Below are 18,817 nucleotides of genomic sequence, written 5' to 3'. Positions count from 1 at the left end.
TTCCTTCTTTTGATGTGTATGTTAGCTGCATTTGAGTGTACATCTCATGTGATGCTGCTGTTTTCGTTCCCTCTCTTGTGAAGCAACCTCTACTGGAACACTTAATCCATCCCTTTGAGCTGCAATGCATACTTTTCCCAGGGGTTTTCTTATTGGGATGTTAAAATGGAAATGACGGCAACATTCTGTGATAATTGTGGAACTAAGTACTGCCCTGTTTATGCACATTAATGAAATTGGAAGGGGAGAAAAATCAAATTACTTTTAACAGAAATGTAATCCATTAGACAGCATAATTAATAAGTAAGTTTGTGGTGAGCTAAGCAGTTGAAACACAGGTTTTGACATCCGATTATTTAGATTTGTGGGCGGAACATGCATTTACAGGCCTGATGCTAATCATAGACAAAACTTAACTAGTGCAGAACACAATGTGCTGTGTTAACTGCTGTTCAGCCATCTGTAATACTCCAAAAAAAAAGGAGACCACAGAATTATTCACAAGGTCATTGCTTAACAATCCTATTTGAACCCTGCAGTAGATGGCCATGACATCTTAACTAAGACATGAGGGTAAAGTGATTTCATATTAGTCATTTTGAACACTAGAATTACCCTGATTGTGACTTTTTACTTTGAAAAAATAAATAAAAACACATCTCAGTGTTGGCTTGTACAATCTATAATAATTAAGAAAAGACAGGTTACAGACATGTCTAACATGATGTAATTTGTCTCTAGAACACATTGGTTATTGACACACCAAGAGTGAGGAAACAGACGCGGCACTACAGCAGTGTAAAAGAGGATGAGATGCTGGAATTCTCAGAGCTGGAGAGTGATGATGACGAACCGAGCAGACCGATGACCAAGCCACGACGGCCACAAGATAAAGCCCAAGGCTATCCACGATCGGAGTGCTTCAGAGTGGAGAAGAACCTCCTGGTCTATGGGTCAGTTTCAAGTTTTGACCATTGATATCAAAAATTGTAATTACATGAGCCAGCAAAAAGATTAGAAGTTCATATTGGAATTCTGCTGTTGGGCTCATATGTTGGTGTAGGTTTTCAGTCCAAGCAAGCTGTACTTCCAGGTCGAGGATGTGTCACCAAGAGGTTTATGCCTTCGAAATAGGGGGCTATTTAAGATTATATCCGAAATTGTGAACGAAAATATTCTCAAAAGCCATTTGGCCCATCCACTTCACTGATTTGAAACGTAACTGATGCAGAACCCCAATAAAGCCCCCTCTGATTGGTTGGAACACTTGTGGTTTGAGGAGAAGTTAGTGTCATGACAGTTAATGTATTTTTCTAGGAGCTTTTGGACAGTAGGTCCCCACAGTCAGCAGAGATATTCACTGTCCTCTTAAAAGACAAGCTGCTATCAGTTTGTGAGAAAAGATCTTCGTTAAGGGAACAATTGTTTGGTGAAGTAATTTTCTGAGAGAAACTTTAAACTGGTAAATTTTGTGGATCTATTTTGGTGTCATTAGATTTTTTTTTTCTGAAACAAATGTGACCATCCAGGTTTTGCTTTGAATCCATTTGCCATAAATGAGAGGGATGATGGTGGAAAAGGAGAGTAGACCTACAGATGATTTTCACTACACAGTACATCAACACACTTTCCTCAGATAGGGATTATTGGGCGAGCCCGTATATTTTCATGCCTGACTTAGTGTGTGTGTGTGTGTGTGTGTGTGTGTGTGTGTGGTGTGTGTGTGTGTGTGTGTGTGTGTGTGTGTGTGTGTGTGTGTTGTGTGTGTGTGTGTGTGTGTGGTATTGTTATTGCTACAGTCTAGTCTCATGGCCTGCAGCAATAGGACACAAAAACACACCGTCTGACTGGGCCTGTCCCCTCCACTCAGCACTCTGTTGTCATTTCCCATCATCCATCTCTTGCACTCTTGCCCTTGTCCATTTATGTCTGAACTCATTCTGGGTGAGACTGCTTCACATGGTCTAGTGAAGATTAGTAGGCACAAGTAGAAAGAAATTTAGCTGAGTGAGACAGTGTGAGGCGTGCTGTCTAGCACAACAGCACTTAGGTCTACGTGTTCCCTGGATGTGGCAGTGGGGAGTTGGCCTTTAAACCATCAAATACACAGAGAAGACACTTGTGAAGAGGAGCTTCCAGTAATATGACTCAAGGATACCGAGGGACGAACTAGAGGAAATCCTCATGGGAGATCTGTCTTCAATGATATTTGGTTGAGCAATCTGTGCTTGAATGATGCTTGTAGTGTTGATGTGATAGACAATAACTAATTTGGTGCTATTTTATATTGAATTGCTGTTATGTCTTAGCAATTATCCACATTTGTATTACTGAAGACTCATCATTGCTCATTTATCCATTTCATTGTAGTTTTTATTATGTTCACAGAAACATTCTCAATTGATTATATTCCTGTTTTTGTGACCTGTCACCCTGATGTTATGGGAAAATAAGCTCAAAATTACACAATGCACGCGATACAACATTGATTTAATTGAAAAATTAATACGGAAATACATTTGCATGTTTTAACTATGACTGGACACAGTATTATGTTCAATAATTTGGCCTTGAACGTGTCCATGTGGTAACAGAATGGTCTGTCTGTCTTTAGTTGGGGTAGGTGGAACGACATCTTGGCTCACGGTCGTTTTAAACGCCCTATGAAGGAAACTGATGTGGAAACGATTTGCCGAGCCCTTCTTGCCTACTGCCTGCTACATTACCGTGGTGATGAGAATATCAAGAGCTTCATTTGGGACCTTATTACCCCAAGTGAAGATGGGACCACCAAGACACTGACCAACCACTCTGGTAATACCCATATGCCCATATAGATATTGTTTATCTAGCTAAGGTTTAGATTCAAATACCACAATAAAACTGCTGTTTGTTGTTGTAGAAATATTTGACCATTACTCGTCCTCTATCTATCTGTCTGTCTGTGTCTGTCTATCTATCTATCTCTATCTATCTATCTCTCTCTGTCTCTGTCTGTCTCTATCTATCTCTCTATCTAGGGCTATCAACCCCAGTCCCTCGGGGAAGGAAAGGTAAGAAAGGGAAGCCACCAGCCCAACCTCTGCAGATACCACGTGCTGATTGGCTCGCCAACTGCAATCCAGACCACATATTACAAGAGGATAGTTACAAGAGACATCTGAAGCATCACTGTAACAAGTAGGAATCAAAACCTTTCTAATACTACTGGGCATGGATTGTTGGGGACAAATGTATGAAAATGTATTCTGTAATTGACTAGAGTTTAGCTGTGTTTACGTTGCAGTACCTTTGAACATTGTAATCTTGCTTGTCAACCACAGATTTAAATGGGTTTTTAAAAATGGATCATAATTAATTATTGCTTTCTTAGTCATTACTGGCTATAAATTTTCATTCTTTAGAAACATTTATGGATGCAGAATCAGTGTCACATTAGAGCCATCATGTTGTCTGAGGCTGTGTGCTGAGCTCTGCAGTTTCCTGCTCTCAGGCAGAAATGCATCCTGGTCCTCCAGATTTAAATTCCTTTTTTGGTTTTTTTGGTTTTTTTCTTAAAAAGAACTTTGTATGCCTGGCAAAGTCCCAAGCCAGGTGCTAGGCAGGCAGACCTGTTGGAAGTGGGTGAAAGATGCACATGCACGCACACACACCACACGCACTTGGGGGTGATTATGTGTTGCCATCTGCTAGACTGGAGCACAGTGTTGTATGGCTAATCAGGCCTGGCACATTGATGGATGAGTACATACAGCCTGCCAACAAATTCACACAACTGCAGTTTGGGACGGGATTGATGTGCTTGCGCAGAATAAGGAGCAAATGTCTTTCCAGTAAACCTTTCCCCCTCTTTTTCACTGTCTTAAAACTTTTTTCTTTCAGGTCTTAAAAACTCCATTGTGCCATTCTTCTGTCTGTCGATATACAGCTAGAAAGAGAGCAAGTTAGAGAAGAAGTCAAAATCATGTAGCACCTTTGTAGCGTTGGCAGGCCAAATTGAAAGCACAAGTGTATCTGCCAGAATTTGGTCGTTTTAGTGATATTTAAAGGAAAAGATATTGTATGTTTCCTTATTAGGAGGAATTCACCAAAAGTTCAGAGTAAATAATTTCCAGAAAGATCCAGAAATTGTCACGTGTATAATAAATAATGAATTACGTACCTGTTGGTTAGTAGTTGGAGAGATTTACCCATGAAGGAATATGTTCACACTGACTGCGCCAGAAAGGACTGAGGATGATACTGGTTATAAACCTACAATGCTGATGATTTTTATTCTTAACAACATTATTAGAGTTCTCTATAAACTGTTCTATAAGTTGGCGTACAAGCTTTCCTAATTCACAATCCCAATTCCTTACAGAAAAGAGCCATGGACTGGTGTGTTTGTGAACTTTTAATGACAAGACATTTGTGATAGGCTGTTTACAGTCATATTCTTCTACTGAATTATGGATCACCAGCGGTAAATTGTACTTTAACTTAAACACATTTCTTGTGCAGGGTTTTGCTGAGGGTACGGATGTTGTATTATCTGCATCAAGAAGTCATAGGTGATCAAGCTGAGCGCATCCTGGAAGGAGCTGACTCCAGGTTAGTAACGTTTCCCTTGAGCACTGGAGCCCTGCTATATATATGCTAATAATAAATGTTAAAATCTATAGTCTACTTAATGCAACTATTTGATTAATTGCTGATAAATTATAGGCAGCATATTTTTGTTGGTGTTTGTAAAAAATCAATATTACTGTCAAAAAAGGCTGAAAGTAATGGAGCCTTTACGGATGTTGTGGCAAGTTTACACTTAAGAATCTCCATAGAAACAATATTTGAATATACTGATTGTACTCAGCTGTGATTTTTCAACTTTTCACTGATAATCTTCTGTTTGTGATATTTTAGTCCTGATTGTCCTCTCATTAACAAAATTAGCCCGGTTTCCTCGTAAAGCAAACTTGTTGTTTCGTTGTCGAGAGGTTTTAATGTATTGGATGCATCATGAAAGTAAGCCATGATGGATATTTATAAGTTTAATGATGAATTATTAGTGGTGCATATTCCTGTCTGTTCTAGTGCCCTCTTTGGCAGGGCTCCTCTTATTCTGACAGATATGCCACACAGTTAACTTTATCTGGGGAAGTGAGCCTTTTATCACAATGTTGCCCCACTTTACTGCCACAAAATCACACCCTGGTCCAAACCTCCACAAAGCTCTGTTAGCAATGTGGGGTTTTTTTTTGTTTGTTTTTTGTGAATTCCTTATTTCATGGCACTTTCCATCTGTCCATTTTTCACTCCTCTCTGCATTTGCATGGTGCACATCAGTCTCAATTCTATCCTCTCATCAGTTCTTTATCCAGATGTGACTGAATATATAATGCAGAACACGTGCATTTCATGTCGATCACTCACTCCCATCCCCCTTCCAGTGGCTACTGTGAAAGACGTGTGTGTGCGCGCGTGTGTGTGTCACCGCATGCCAGACGTGAACATACGGGGTGCCACCGTGCCAACATATGCCAGGGGGATTTAGTATGCCAGTCTTGGCGCATGGTCACATGTGTATGTTGCCAAGGCCAGCATGCTGCTGTTTGCAGAGATAAGGGACTCTGGTTTCGTCTCCCCTCCTATCACACCGTTTTTCAGACTCCATTGTGTATTGTACCCTTTTTCTTTTTAACCAGCTAGAAAAACCATTTTGTACAGTCTTTGCATAATGAAGGATTTGGGGTTATTTTGCTGCTTAAACGTGGAATCTAGTCTGTAAGTTGTTTTTGTCCAGATAACTGGTAGAAATGGAGCCTTTGTTATCTTGGAAATATATTTTGGCATTTGCTACAAGCTGACCAGTACGACTTCAGGCGTTGTGATGACTGCATCAATATTACACACAATATAAAACTGAAACAAGTAGTAATGAGTTAAAATAAACAGTCCAGCAGATGGAGCTTATATACTTACAAAATCCCTTTTTTGGCCCTACGCGTGTATTGTCAACCTAATTAAAACTTATGTTCTCTACCAGTTTGTGGAATCTATTTCCGGAATCTGCTGGAACCTTACTTCCAGTTTGGGGGTCACTGATCACCACCATCTGCCTCTCCATCTTGGGTAGCTCAACAATAACAGTATAGACTTGATACTGTTATGGTCGTGGTGTACTGTAGTATGCCAGTTTATCAAGAGTGGAAACACAAGTCACCTTTTTAAAAAATCAGTACAAAAATATCATCTGGAATTTCATTCCTGCATGGCAGTTCCATTCTCAGCATCCTTCAACCACCATGTTCTCTGTAGAGGTGCAGAAAAATATTTTTTTTAATCATGCATCTAGATTCTTAATAGGGTAATTCTGAATCAATGCAGTTGGGTCACATATTCAATTTTCTTCAATGCAGATAAAACAATACTGACTTTTCCATTTCCCACTTCTGGCAGACTATAAAGTTGTGAATTTTTTATGCAAAGCTCCACGTGCATTGTGGGTGAATATGTGTGATTTTAAGAATCCACACAACTTTAAAGCATATATCTAGCAACGCTTTTTACGAGGTACCTTGTAAACTGCAGCTGGACAAAATCCATGCAATCTGTAAAGTTTGTAAAGAAATCACCTCTTTGACTTGTGTCTTTCACAGTGAGTTGGATATCTGGATTCCTCAGCCCTTCCACGCTGAGGTCCCAGTTGACTGGTGGGACAGTGAAGCTGACAAGTCCCTGCTCATTGGTGTTTTCAAGCATGGTAAGAAACATGTCTCCATATTCACACAGGTACCGATTCTTGGCATTTACTGATTACACATAAACGGGCAAACTTGCATGCACTCCTCAGTGGTTCCAAGCAGACATTCAAACTACGTTTGTCCTGTAGAGACACACCACCCACATCTCTTGCCATAGCAATACCTGTACACACGTGGCAGTTACAATCTCATCAGGCTTCTGTCTGTAGAAAACATGCAGTAGTAGCTGGTGTTAAATAAACGTGTGAATATAAAGAAATCTTTAAAACTAAAGTTTTTCATTTGAATCAACGTTGCGAACAGATGAATTGTTTGTCTGCCAACTGAACATAATTTCAAATGTCATACTGAATATTTATAGCAATTTGGAATGATTTTCATATTTTTTTCATCATTACCACTATCAATGATTCAGTTACTACACACTTTCATTAATATGAACTGGCCTGCCCATACTTGGTCCAAATCCTACTAATTTGTCCACACTCCACAACTTTCAGAGTCGTCGGGTCACAGTGCTGCTGCTCTCATTGCATCCTGTTGCTGCTCTCTTTTGCAACGCCCTGACCCAGCTGGATATTTAGCATGCTAGCTATTCAGTTTGAGTCTGTGACTCAGAGTCAGGCTGTCACTGGCTGCCTGGCATCTCCAAGGTGTTCACCCTTAACAATCCAAGCTCGCCAAGTGGATGACTACCTCAAAAATCTAGGGCACAAACCAGTTGGGCTTAAATTGTGTATGAACATGGCAAAAGACGACCCTTGAAGACAGGGAGAGGTCCATATACACACCCATACATATACAGTGGTATGAGAAAGTTTGGGCACCCCCTCTGAGGTTGTATAATAATGGACTCTGACTTCACACAAAATTATCTTGGTGGCATGTCCTTCATTTGTCCATAAGAGCCAAGTGTTAGCTTGATTTCCAAACACAGATTTTAAGTATTCATAGTATGCAATAGTATGAAATTAAATCAAATGTAAAAAATAGGCTGTGCAAAAATGTGGGAACCCTTGTCATTTTGTTGCGTTGATGGCCTGTAACCAATCATCACAACTTAATTGGACACACAAAGTTGGTTTGGTGAGCTCATTAAGCCTTGAACTTAATTGACTGGTGCATTCAATAATGACAAAACGTATTTAAGGTGGCCAAATGCCAGTTCTCATTCTGTTTGACTCTCCTCTGAAGAGCTGCAACATGGGAGCCTCATAACAACTTTCTGTTGATCTCAAAACCAAGATTATCCAGCATTATGGTTTAGGGGAAGGTTACAAAAAGCTGTCCAAAAGATTTCAGCTGTCAGAAATATTGTGAGGAAATGGAAGGCCACGGGCACAGTTCTTGTTAAGCCCAGAAGTGGTAGGCCAAGAAAAATTGCAAAGAGGCAATGACGAAGGATGGTCAGAATGGTTAAAAACAACCCCCAGACCACCTCCAAAGACTTGCAAGGATATCTTGCTGCAGACGGTGTCGCTGTGCATCGGTCAACAATACAGCACAATTTGCACAAGGAAAGGCTGTACGAAAGAGTGATGGGGAAGAAGCCTTTTCTTCACAGTCGTCACAAACTGAGTCGCCTGAGGTATGCGAAAGAACATTTGGACAAGCCAATATCATTTTGGAATGAAATACTGTCGACTGATGAAACAAAAATTGAATTGTTTAGTCACAACAAGAGGCGATATGCATGGCGGCAAAAGAACACAGAATTCGAAGAAAAACACCTGCTTCCCACAGTAAAATTTGGTGGAGGTTCCATCATGCTGTGGGGCTGTGTGGCCAGTGCTGGTACTGGGAATCTTGTTAAAATTGAGGGTTGCATGGATTCCACTCAGTGTCAGCAGATTATTGAGAATAATGTTCAAGAGTCTGTCACAAAGTTGAAGTTTCGCCGGGGATGGGTATTTCAACAAGACAATGACCCCAAACATTGCTCAAAATCTACCCGAGCATTCATGCAGAGGAACAAGTACAATGTTTTGGAATGGCCATCCCAGTCCCCAGATTTGAATATCATCGAGAATCTGTGGGATGACTTGAAGCAGGCTGTCCATGCTCGGAATCCTTCAAACATCACTGAATTGCAGAGGTTTTGCCAGGTGGAATGGGCCAAAATACCATCATCCAGGATCCAGACACTCATGCAGGCTGTTATTTTTGCAAAAGGAGGCTCTACTAAATACTAATATGATTTTTCAATTAAGGGGCCCAGATTTATGTACAGGCCTTTTTTTGTTTTGGGGCATATTGCACATTTTCTGTTAACCCAATAAACCTCATTTCACTGCTGAAATATGATTATGTTCATCAGTTATTTGATATATCAAAATTAAGTAGTGAATTAAAACACCCAGTGATTGAATAAAAATAATGCCAATTGTCAAGGGTGCCCAAACTTTCTCATACCACTGTACCTTTATGGTTTGATGTGCAACTATACAGAACAATGCACCAATAGAACCGCCTTGACAATCACCATTTGGCTTAAGGCTGTGTCCAGGTTAAGAATAATGTTTTCCAGATTAAACTGTGATTGGAGAAAAGGGAAATGTTGTCAACCAAATGCTTAAAGATGTCCTGTCATCGTCCTGCCAGTGTCGTCCAGCCAGTAGTCTTTTCCCTGCATATTTCTCTCATTCAGCCCATCCCCTCCCCCTTAATTTGGTAGGATCTGCGCATTCTAATCTGTTCTGCCTGACTGCCTCCAACGGACAAACATGTAGTTTCTCACACCCATTCGCTTTTAGACACCATGACACGTACAAACATGGTGAGAAATGAGCACCTACAACAAAAAGCACACACCCTCTGAAACATGGTGTTTTGAGAGCATCCTCTTGAACACAAACACACCACACAGCATTAATCCACAGCAATCAATTAGTCATTAAAAATTGTGTGAAGATGACCAAAATGAATTTGACTTTTTCAACTTTCTACTTTACTCTTATGTGTAACATTGACAACCAGCCTGGCAATGACCAGTGCTTTCTGCTTTGAGTTGTGAAATTTCTCATGGTTTTTCTTTTCCTTTTTAGGTTATGAGAAATATAACTCGATGCGCGCTGACGCCGCCCTGTGTTTCTTGGAGAGGGTGGGCATGCCAGACGCCAAGGCTATTGCTGCTGAGCAGAGGGGTGCTGACATGATGGCAGATGGTGTGGAGGGGTAAGAACGCAGCTTTTACTGGAGAGTAGCTGTTGGATCTATGTCCTCCATGGTCATTTCAGTGTTTGTATTCTCAACCTCATAAGGTCATGAGATCTCAATAAGTCATTCTTTCATGTTATGGCTATATAACACAAAACAGCAGGATAGAAGACATCAAGCTCAATAATCATTACATTAAGTCTCAGCTTATTCAAATTTGCAATATTTTTCATACATTTTATAGATAAACATCTTTGTTATTCTAAATGTAGAGAAAATATGCTTTGAGATCTTAAATGAGGCAAAGAAAGCAGAACTACCTGATGTTCAAAAATGTGTACCTTGTAAATCTACTAATAAAATAAAAATAAATAACTAAAATAATAACAGAAATAATTCAAGCCAAGCCAACGGTTAATGTTTGATTCAGTTATGGAGCACAGGGAAATAATTTACTGACAAGAATGGCAGGATTAATCAGCCAATATGTCTTTTTTCCTGTTTATGTTGCCAACTAAGTTTGAAGTGATCAGTTAAGGACATTTTGCAATATATGCTTTTCTGTAAGTAATTGTTCATTCGTACATCTACAGTGAGGATGAGGACCCAGAGTACAAGCCACTGCGGATGCCTTTTAAAGATGACCTGGACGACTTCACAAACTCACCTCTAGATGATAAAGATGATGTCATGGAAGGAGAAACTGAAGGTGAATGAATTGTCTTGTCCACTCTTACCAGTTCTGCAATCTTTAAATGCCATTCCTCAACCCCGCTTTCCTCCTCTTTTATAGCTAAAGCTGATGAGAACGGTCAAAGTATGACCAGTGGTGGTGGCACCTCAAGTTCCAATGAGCGGCTCTATTGGCCCGGAGCTTCTGCTCTGACTGCACGTCTGCGACGCCTTATCACCGCATACCAGCGCTCCAACCGCCGGGAGCAGCTCCGCCAGGAGGCACTCAACCGGCCTGATGGTCGCAGAAGACGACGTAGGGATTTCCTTCCTTCTCTTGCCATGGTTACAGATACAGGAGCAGCAACAACATACATCCAGGATGGTACTGGAGTCTTTGTGACAGAGGGAAGTCCCTATATGGCTAAAGGAAGTGGTTATTTTGCCAAAGGTGGACAGTTCGTGACAGAGCCATCACAAGTGATGACTGCCAGCTCTCTGATGGCTGACGGAGGCATGTATTACAAAGAGAGGAGGCAGAGGTATGTCAAAATTGCACTCTACTCAAACTATCTACCATCTTTTTTCTCAATTTTTCAGAAAAAAACCCGCTACTTTTGCTTACATTATCATTTTCCATTAAAATTAGTATAGTATATCTGCTCCAACCATAAAAATGGAAAATGCCTTATTTCTTTTTTCTTTTTTTTGTTTGTTTTGTGGAAACCTTTTTCATTCTCATTCATTTGTGGTGATTGTTGATTCTGTTAGATGGACCCGTCGTGAAGAGGCAGATTTCTACCGAGTTGTGTCCACATTTGGAGTGGTCTTTGACACACAACAGAAGAAATTTGACTGGTCGCAGTTCAGAGCCTTTGCTCGTCTAGACAAGAAAACGGATGAGAGCTTGGAGAAATACTACTACTCATTCATCGCCATGTGCAAGCGGGTCTGTAGAATGCAGGTCAAGAATGAAACAGGTAAGTGGGAACTGGAAGATTTTCCATGTGCCACTTTGCTTGTAAATCCAATTTGACAAATGCTGCGAAATACTACGTACGCTTACAGCAGACTTGAAACACAAAACTGTAACTGTAAAACTTCATAAGTTATGTAGTTGAAAACCAAAAGCAGTAGCTCCAGCAGTCATCATGAATTCTTTAGCACGTGTCAATTTATCAGATCCCTGTTTTAACACAATTATCAAATGTGCAGATTGAGATTTAATTGAAAAATTGCTATGAAAACAAACTTTTTTACCACAAACTCCAATTGGGTTTAATCGCAAAGACAACATTCCACAGAAACTAGTGTGACAAAGGCTCCCGAGTCCACAGCTGTAGAGGACACTCCTTGATATCATTGTAGTAGATGACAACATCCTCTGACATGTTCTTTTTGGTCTTGGTTTCCTTAGAACTTGCTGACCCTACTTTGATCATTGACCCTATCACAGAGGAGCGTGCTTCTCGCACGCTGTATCGCATAGAGCTCCTCCGCCGCATCAGAGAGCAAGTCCTCCCAAACCCCCTGCTTTCAGAGCGCCTTAAGCTCTGCCAGCCATCCCCTGACCTCCCGGAGTGGTGGGAGTGTGGTCGCCACGATCATGACCTCCTCCTGGGGGCTTCGAAGCATGGTGTAAGCCGGACAGATTATCACATCTTAAATGACCCCACCTTGTCCTTCCTGGAGGCTCACCAGCGCTTCACCAGCCAGCGGGGTTCCAGCATTTACATGGTAGGACAAAGTGAGACTCTAAGAGCTGGACTGGGAGTGGCAGGAGGTGCTGGGACACCCCTTCTCACTCCTGCAGAGCTGGCAAGTGCTGCAGCTGCTGCAAAAATGGCTGTGGGAGCAGTTAAAGATGACGAGGGGTTAAAGGAAGAGGTGAAGACTGAGGAAGAAAAATCTCAAATAGAGCTAAAAATGGAAACAGAAGACATTCCACATATGAAGGCAGAAACTCCTGAAGATGAAAATGAAAATCAGGGAGAAGCTGGGGAAGGGAACAAGGAAACAACTGCTTCCTCAAAGCTGTTGAAGGCTGAGGAAAGTCTCACTGGAGTGGAATTGCAGGAACAGAAACCAGAGCCTAATGAAGAGACTGTGAAGGCACCAGATGATGGAGACGTGGCTGTTGAGATGGAGACCGCTATTGCAGAAACCTCTGGCGAACAGGAGGTGGTGACCACCAAGGTCCCAGAACTCTCCTCTCCTAAAGAGCAACCAAACTCAGAGGAGAGGGATGATGTCGACACCTCCAAGTCTCCAAAGTCAGCAGACACAATAAAACCTCCAGAGGAAGAGGATGAGGAGAGGATTGATGAAGATGACAAATCAGAGAAGTCTTCTCAGGCTGAAAGTAAGGAACATGTCAAAGGCTAATTTGTCATGATTTCCCTTTTGATTAAAACATGCACATGAATCCAAGAGTGAGAGAATGAGTGTTTGTTTGCTTTGTCTTCACCCAGCAAGTGCAGAACAGAAGAACTTTGATGAGGAGAGCATAGCGTCCGTGAGCACATCAGCCCAAAATGAGACCAGAGATGGTTTCTGCCCTGACGACCTACCAGAGACATCTGCCCTTCAGGTCCTACAGGAGCGTACCTATGGCTTCTCCTTTTGGCCAAAGGTAAGTCAGAGAAAACTAGACTAAACCAAACATCGACTAATCTTTCTTTTCATTAACCAAATCATGTCTCTTAGGATCGAGTCATGATCAATAGGATGGACAACATCTGTGAGGCTGTCATGAAGGGCAAGTGGCCCATCAACAGACGCTACATTTTTGACTTCCCTGGTAACTTGTTGCCGGGACATGGCTCTGCAGCAACCACTGGAGTGGCAGCAGTGGGGGAAAACCCCCTGCAGAGGCGGAGCCAAGCTGATCTGGTAATGGCGGGTGTCAATACACTGTACAGTGCAAGTGAAGACAAAACACTGTCACCTCAGCTTCACGTGAGTATCTTCTGTCAGTTAATTTCTTTTACAATTGAGTGAGTGAGTAAGGACAGTTTTTTCTGATGAATTGATGTTATGTTGAAGGAGGACGCTTTGAGCCTGGCAGTACCTCGACAGAGAAGGAGGAGGAGGAGAAAGATTGAAATTGAGGCAGAGAGGGCGGCCAAGAGGCGGAACCTAATGGAGATGGTGGCTCAGTTAAGGGAAAGCCATGCGGCCATAGAGTCCCAAACCCAAGCAATGGACCTGACCAAGGTATTTGCGCTCATTAATGCAGGGTAGAAGGTGCTTTGCTGCTTTCTTTTATGATAGAATTGAACTGAACAGAATAGAACTGTCAATATTTAGTGTTACTTTAAAAGCCAGCAGGAGCTGACGCTCAGCACTGACCCCACAACAGCTCTATTTACAGCATTATTTCATTTATCTATTTGTTTTTATCCAATGGAGTTGGAAATATGAGTTATGACATATTAATTCTCTGTTAATTTATCATTTGGGTGATTTTAATTTTAAAAAAATCTTTTTTAGGAAAGACCATAAATAAGACCCAGACATACAAACTTCACATGTACAGAAGGCAGAGCTCTGTTGCGGTTTGACTCCTAGTTTGTGGGCCTAAATTTTTTGACACACCTGTGTACATGCTTTTCTATGGAGGAATTTGAATGCATCGCTAGCCAAACCCCCGGAAAGTTGAATGACTAAAGGTGTTTTACTTTTAAGGGTTTGCAGCGCCACCACAAAGCCTCTCCCTCACTGGCTGGCTTCTCCAGTTCCTTGGTTTCAAGCCCGTCCCTTAAAGCCCACATGGAGCTGTTGCAGCAGTCCCCGTCCTCGACTGACAGAGCCAATGGTGCGCTGGACACCGACCTGCCCACCATGAGGAGAAGGCGGGGTCGCAGGAAAAATGTGGAAGGCCTGGAGCTCCTCTTTATGGCCAACAAGAGAGCAGGAGCAGGGGTATGAATGGAACACCGAGGCATTCATGCCAGGTTGAACTTGTCCAGGTATCAATGTATGTGTATTTTTTCAGGATGACTCTGAGGACACCAAGGTCCTGGGTGTGGAGGATGTCCAGGGGTCACATGCATCCCTCACTGTGCCTGAGCAGAGCCTCAGCACCAGATCTGTTGCCTCTGCAGGTTTAGAGGAGGAAGAACCAGCAGTGTCCAGCAAAGAGTTGGGAGACTGGCTGAGGCAGCATCCAACATACACCATGGATATGGCAGGATTCACACCAGTAGGTTCTTTCAAACTATTACTATTGCAGGGAAACGATATAATTTACATTCAAGCTTTGTGAGCTTGTTAAGGTCGCATTTAGAGATGTCACGATTATGTGGCACTTAACATGTGTGACAGACATTTGACTGATTTTTAGACTTTTATTCCATCAGTTTTAATAATACTATTATTACTAAATACCTTAATACTAAATACTTCTTACTAAATACTAATTTCTTTCTTAATTGCATAATTGGTTCTTACTTATCAACTTCTCTCCAAGAATGTTGCCGTAGTAATAGGCACAGTGATCTCATAATATAACCTGCTTTATACGTATTCTGTTTTTCTGCAGAAGAGCGACGACTTACGGCTGTCTCAGTTTTCAAAGCCTAAACAGAAGCGCCATCGCTGTCGAAATCCCAACAAGATTGACATCAACACACTTACTGGTGAGGAGAGAGTTCCTGTGGTAAACAGACGCAATGGACGCAAGGTGAGCTCAAGCATTCATAGCATCTGTGCAGGTTACAATCCAGGATGAGTCATACTGATGATCTCATTCTGCCTTCAGATGGGCGGGGCCATGGCTCCACCAATGAAAGAGCTTCCCAGGTGGTTACTGGACAATCCAGAATTTTCTGTTGCCCCTGATTGGACAGATATTGTTAAACAGTCGGTCAGTAATATCTTACCATTTAATGTGTCGTTAATATTAACAGGATGCCAGACTCACTAAAATAACACCTTTTCACAGGGTTTCCTGCCTGAAGCCATGTTTGACCGGCTCCTGACTGGCCCTGTAGTCAGAGAAGAGGGCGTTCGTCGTCGAGGCCGTCGACCCAAATCAGAGATCGCGAAGGCAGCAGCGGCTGCTCAGGCAGCCGCTGCAGCTCAAGCGGCCCAGGCATCGCTGGCTACAGCTGCCTCATCTGCAGGTATCGGTGCGAATCTAGCCCAATTACCTCTGTTAGGGTGACTAGTTTAATTTGGTATACAAGTATTGTGTGTTTGTGTACACAATATATGTGTAATGAAAAATTGTCTTAAAATCAATTAATTGTGTGTGTGTCTGTGTGTGTGTGCAGGAGGCATCAACCCTCTGCTATTGAACAGTCTGTTTGGAGGGATGGACCTGTCATCCCTCCAGAGCCTTCAGTCTTTCCAGCTGGCTGCTGGTCTGATGGCGTTCCCACCAACTAACGATCCCAAGCAAGCCGCTGCCAGTGCTGCAGCCGCCACCATGTTGCCCCTCATGCTGCCTGGTATGGGAGGTTTGCCCAACATGGCCACGGCCCTCCCCAACATGTTTGGCCTAGGTGGGCTCTTGGGTGGCAATTTAGCCACAGTCCCCACTGATGTTTCCAACTCTGCCACTACAGCTGCCTCATCAGGGAATACCAATGGAACGGTAGAGGGGGAGAGCAAGGATGAGGTGACCTCGAAGAGGAAAAGGGGAGCACAGCGAAAAGCAGACAGTGATGACTGTGACAAGGTGCAAGATGAGGAAGAAGAGGCTGCGGGAAATGATGGTAAGGAGAAAAAGATGGAAGATGGAGGTGCCCAGAAAGCTGAGAAACCTGGTAATGACGTCACCACCCAGCCTCGGGTCCCAGCAGCCGATGCACCGGCCGAAGCTTCCATCAATGGGGATGCGGCAGCCCTGCTAGCTGCTGCTGGCATGTCTGCCAACTCACTGGCATTCAACCCCTTCCTCCTGTCCACCATGGCACCTGGCCTCCTTTACCCCTCCATGTTCCTTCCGCCAGGTCTTGGGGGTCTCAGTCTGCCTGGCTTTCCAACCCCCACCACACTTGCTGAGCTGCAGAGCGCCATGGCAGGGGCACTTGCAGGCAACCTCGCCACTGCGAACGCTACAAGACACCAGGAGAAAAAGGGCAGCACAGAGGAGGTGGAGGGAGGTGGAGAGAGTGACTTGGGTGAGGAGAAGGAGGAGGGGGCAGAGGAGGAGGTGGAGGATGGCGGGATTGTAGAGGAGGAGGAAGCAATATCTCCACTAAAGGACAAGAGTGACTGAAGTTATTGGCCTTGAACTTTTCCTCACCTCTGGCTCCCCCTCCTCCCGCTTCACCATGTTTACACACTTCTACCACAAATGCCCACAGGTTTTGTTGATTTCCTTCTTGTTTATGTTTGGCCAGTTTTTTGCTGTTCGAGAGGACGAGGTGTATCATGATCAATAGTGTAGTCAGGGAAAATCCTCTCTCTCTGCTCAGCCCACACTTTCCTCCAATAGGACTTCACGGTTTTCAAATACTATTGTTTGTTAATGTTGTTATTATTATTATTATATTATTATTATTATTATTATTATTATTATTATCATCATTGCTGCTTTCAGCTGTCAGATCTTTATTTTGTATTTTGCTTCTTCGTCTGGGCTGTTTTGGTGGCATCTCATTAGTGAGGGGAGGAAACGGATATTATAATGAACCCAACTGTCTGTCTGACTGCTGCAGGGTGGATTGTGGGTGATGAAGTTTATCTGTTCTGTCTAAGAACAGTGGTTTAGTTCTCGCATATCAGTGCAAGTAGAATGAGGAGGCCTGAAACTGTCACACACAATGACCACACACACACACACACACACACACACACACACACCCACCCACCCACGTGCATGCTCATCCAGTACTGTTAACCCAGTCCCACACTGTCTCCATTTTGAAACGTTCACACCTTTAGTGTTGTAGCTTTGGCTCAGGAGCAGGGTATGGCCAGCCACTGGACCCTCCAACTGGTCCATCTTAACCAGCTGACTCTGGGGACGTTTCTGTGAATCGATCTAAGGCCACACAGGATGTGTTGTTTCAAGGCACAAGATGGTTGACTTTTTTTCCTTGTCTGCTGCCACATTCATTTCTTTTGTTTGTTTGTTTGTTTTTCATATCCAGGTAGTTTCAGACAAAAGTGCTGCTCTTTAGTGACCTTCTCTTAAAGACTGTTTTTAGTCAAACACACTGTCAGGCCTGACTGACACACAACAGTTGCAAAGTCATGAGTTTCTGAAGCTTAACTCTGCTGGCTGAAGCTGTTCAAGGTGTGCGGTGGTGTTTGGTTTGTCTCTCTTCCCAAGGCCAGTTCAGGTGTCGGAGACCAATAGAGCGCCACAACACTTTTAAACTTTTGAAAGTCCTATAGAGACATTTGGCTCAGCTTGGTCTTATTAGCATACGTGATCTCATCAAGGCCAGCAGATCCATGGTTAGGACCCTTGTTCTCCTCACTACTGCTGAGACAGCAATAACCAAGGCAGCTTTTGAATGTTCCAACTTCACTGTCCCAACACATACATGGACACACACACACAATATAAATAACCACAAGTGTTGTGTGAATAGAGAAACAAAATCTGTAAATGAGGGCAAATAAGTACTGCAATCAAATTTGTCTCACTCTGTTCCTGTTGATGCACTGGTGTTAAAGAGTTAAAATAATCAGGTACCTTTATTACTTAGCTACTTTTTTTTTTAATGGACTTTTTGTTACTTTTAGCCAGCAAGCTGAAGAGCATTACCTCAGAATTCTTATCTAGCCTTGAAGTTTACAGACATACCATGTAAATGTTTTTCTTTTTTTGGTGTTTTTGTTTTTGGAGACATCATGTATGATGAATTGTAGCTATGATGCTTTTAATAAAAGTGAATCATATTCGCCTAGGAAACCAAACCTGGCTGATACCTCATTCTTTACCTGTGAAGCTCTTAGAACACTCCTCCGTCCTCAACTTACCGTACATCTCATTACTGTCGTGTTAGTCGGAGTAAACTCCAGCCAAGTCTGACAACACAGGAAAATACCCATTTCCATCCTCAGCTGCCAGATGTTTGCACACGCACACACAGATGTTGGAGTCAAAGATGAAACTAGCGACTTGTCCTAACTGCAGCCCAGTGATTGACATGCTGCTGGGTGTTCCAGACCAAACTGAGACCGACTGAGGGTTCACTGACTGCTTGAGGTTCTAGTCAAGGGGAGATTTCTTCAGTTTGCCAAAGAATATCAAATCTGGATGATTGGCTACTGGCCCATAATTG

At 42.6% G+C, this 18,817-nt stretch overlaps 1 protein-coding gene across 2 annotated transcripts in view; it reads left to right on the top strand.

Annotated features, from left to right (window-relative positions):
• The window catches only part of chd7 (chromodomain helicase DNA binding protein 7), a 55,886-nt gene extending 37,437 nt beyond the window's left edge, over positions 1 to 18,449 (top strand). For both annotated transcript variants that reach the window (XM_057055952.1, XM_057055951.1), the window contains exons 22-40: positions 742 to 953; positions 2,615 to 2,814; positions 3,021 to 3,180; positions 4,504 to 4,593; positions 6,639 to 6,742; positions 9,788 to 9,917; positions 10,493 to 10,608; positions 10,693 to 11,113; positions 11,343 to 11,551; positions 11,989 to 12,933; positions 13,043 to 13,203; positions 13,278 to 13,529; positions 13,617 to 13,787; positions 14,259 to 14,495; positions 14,569 to 14,775; positions 15,115 to 15,255; positions 15,334 to 15,438; positions 15,517 to 15,697; positions 15,848 to 18,449. In XM_057055952.1, coding sequence (XP_056911932.1) covers positions 742 to 953; positions 2,615 to 2,814; positions 3,021 to 3,180; positions 4,504 to 4,593; positions 6,639 to 6,742; positions 9,788 to 9,917; positions 10,493 to 10,608; positions 10,693 to 11,113; positions 11,343 to 11,551; positions 11,989 to 12,933; positions 13,043 to 13,203; positions 13,278 to 13,529; positions 13,617 to 13,787; positions 14,259 to 14,495; positions 14,569 to 14,775; positions 15,115 to 15,255; positions 15,334 to 15,438; positions 15,517 to 15,697; positions 15,848 to 16,797 — 4,992 coding nt within the window. In that variant the 3' untranslated portion in view covers positions 16,798 to 18,449. The remainder of the gene's footprint in view (positions 1 to 741; positions 954 to 2,614; positions 2,815 to 3,020; positions 3,181 to 4,503; positions 4,594 to 6,638; positions 6,743 to 9,787; positions 9,918 to 10,492; positions 10,609 to 10,692; positions 11,114 to 11,342; positions 11,552 to 11,988; positions 12,934 to 13,042; positions 13,204 to 13,277; positions 13,530 to 13,616; positions 13,788 to 14,258; positions 14,496 to 14,568; positions 14,776 to 15,114; positions 15,256 to 15,333; positions 15,439 to 15,516; positions 15,698 to 15,847) is intronic.
• The last annotated feature ends 368 nt before the right edge of the window (positions 18,450 to 18,817 follow it).

The sequence above is a fragment of the Takifugu flavidus genome, chromosome 15 (assembly GCF_003711565.1).
Source record: "Takifugu flavidus isolate HTHZ2018 chromosome 15, ASM371156v2, whole genome shotgun sequence".
Lineage (NCBI taxonomy): Eukaryota > Metazoa > Chordata > Actinopteri > Tetraodontiformes > Tetraodontidae > Takifugu > Takifugu flavidus.
The sequence above is the reverse complement of the archived record's forward strand: the minus strand, read 5'-3'. Positions and strand labels throughout refer to the sequence as shown.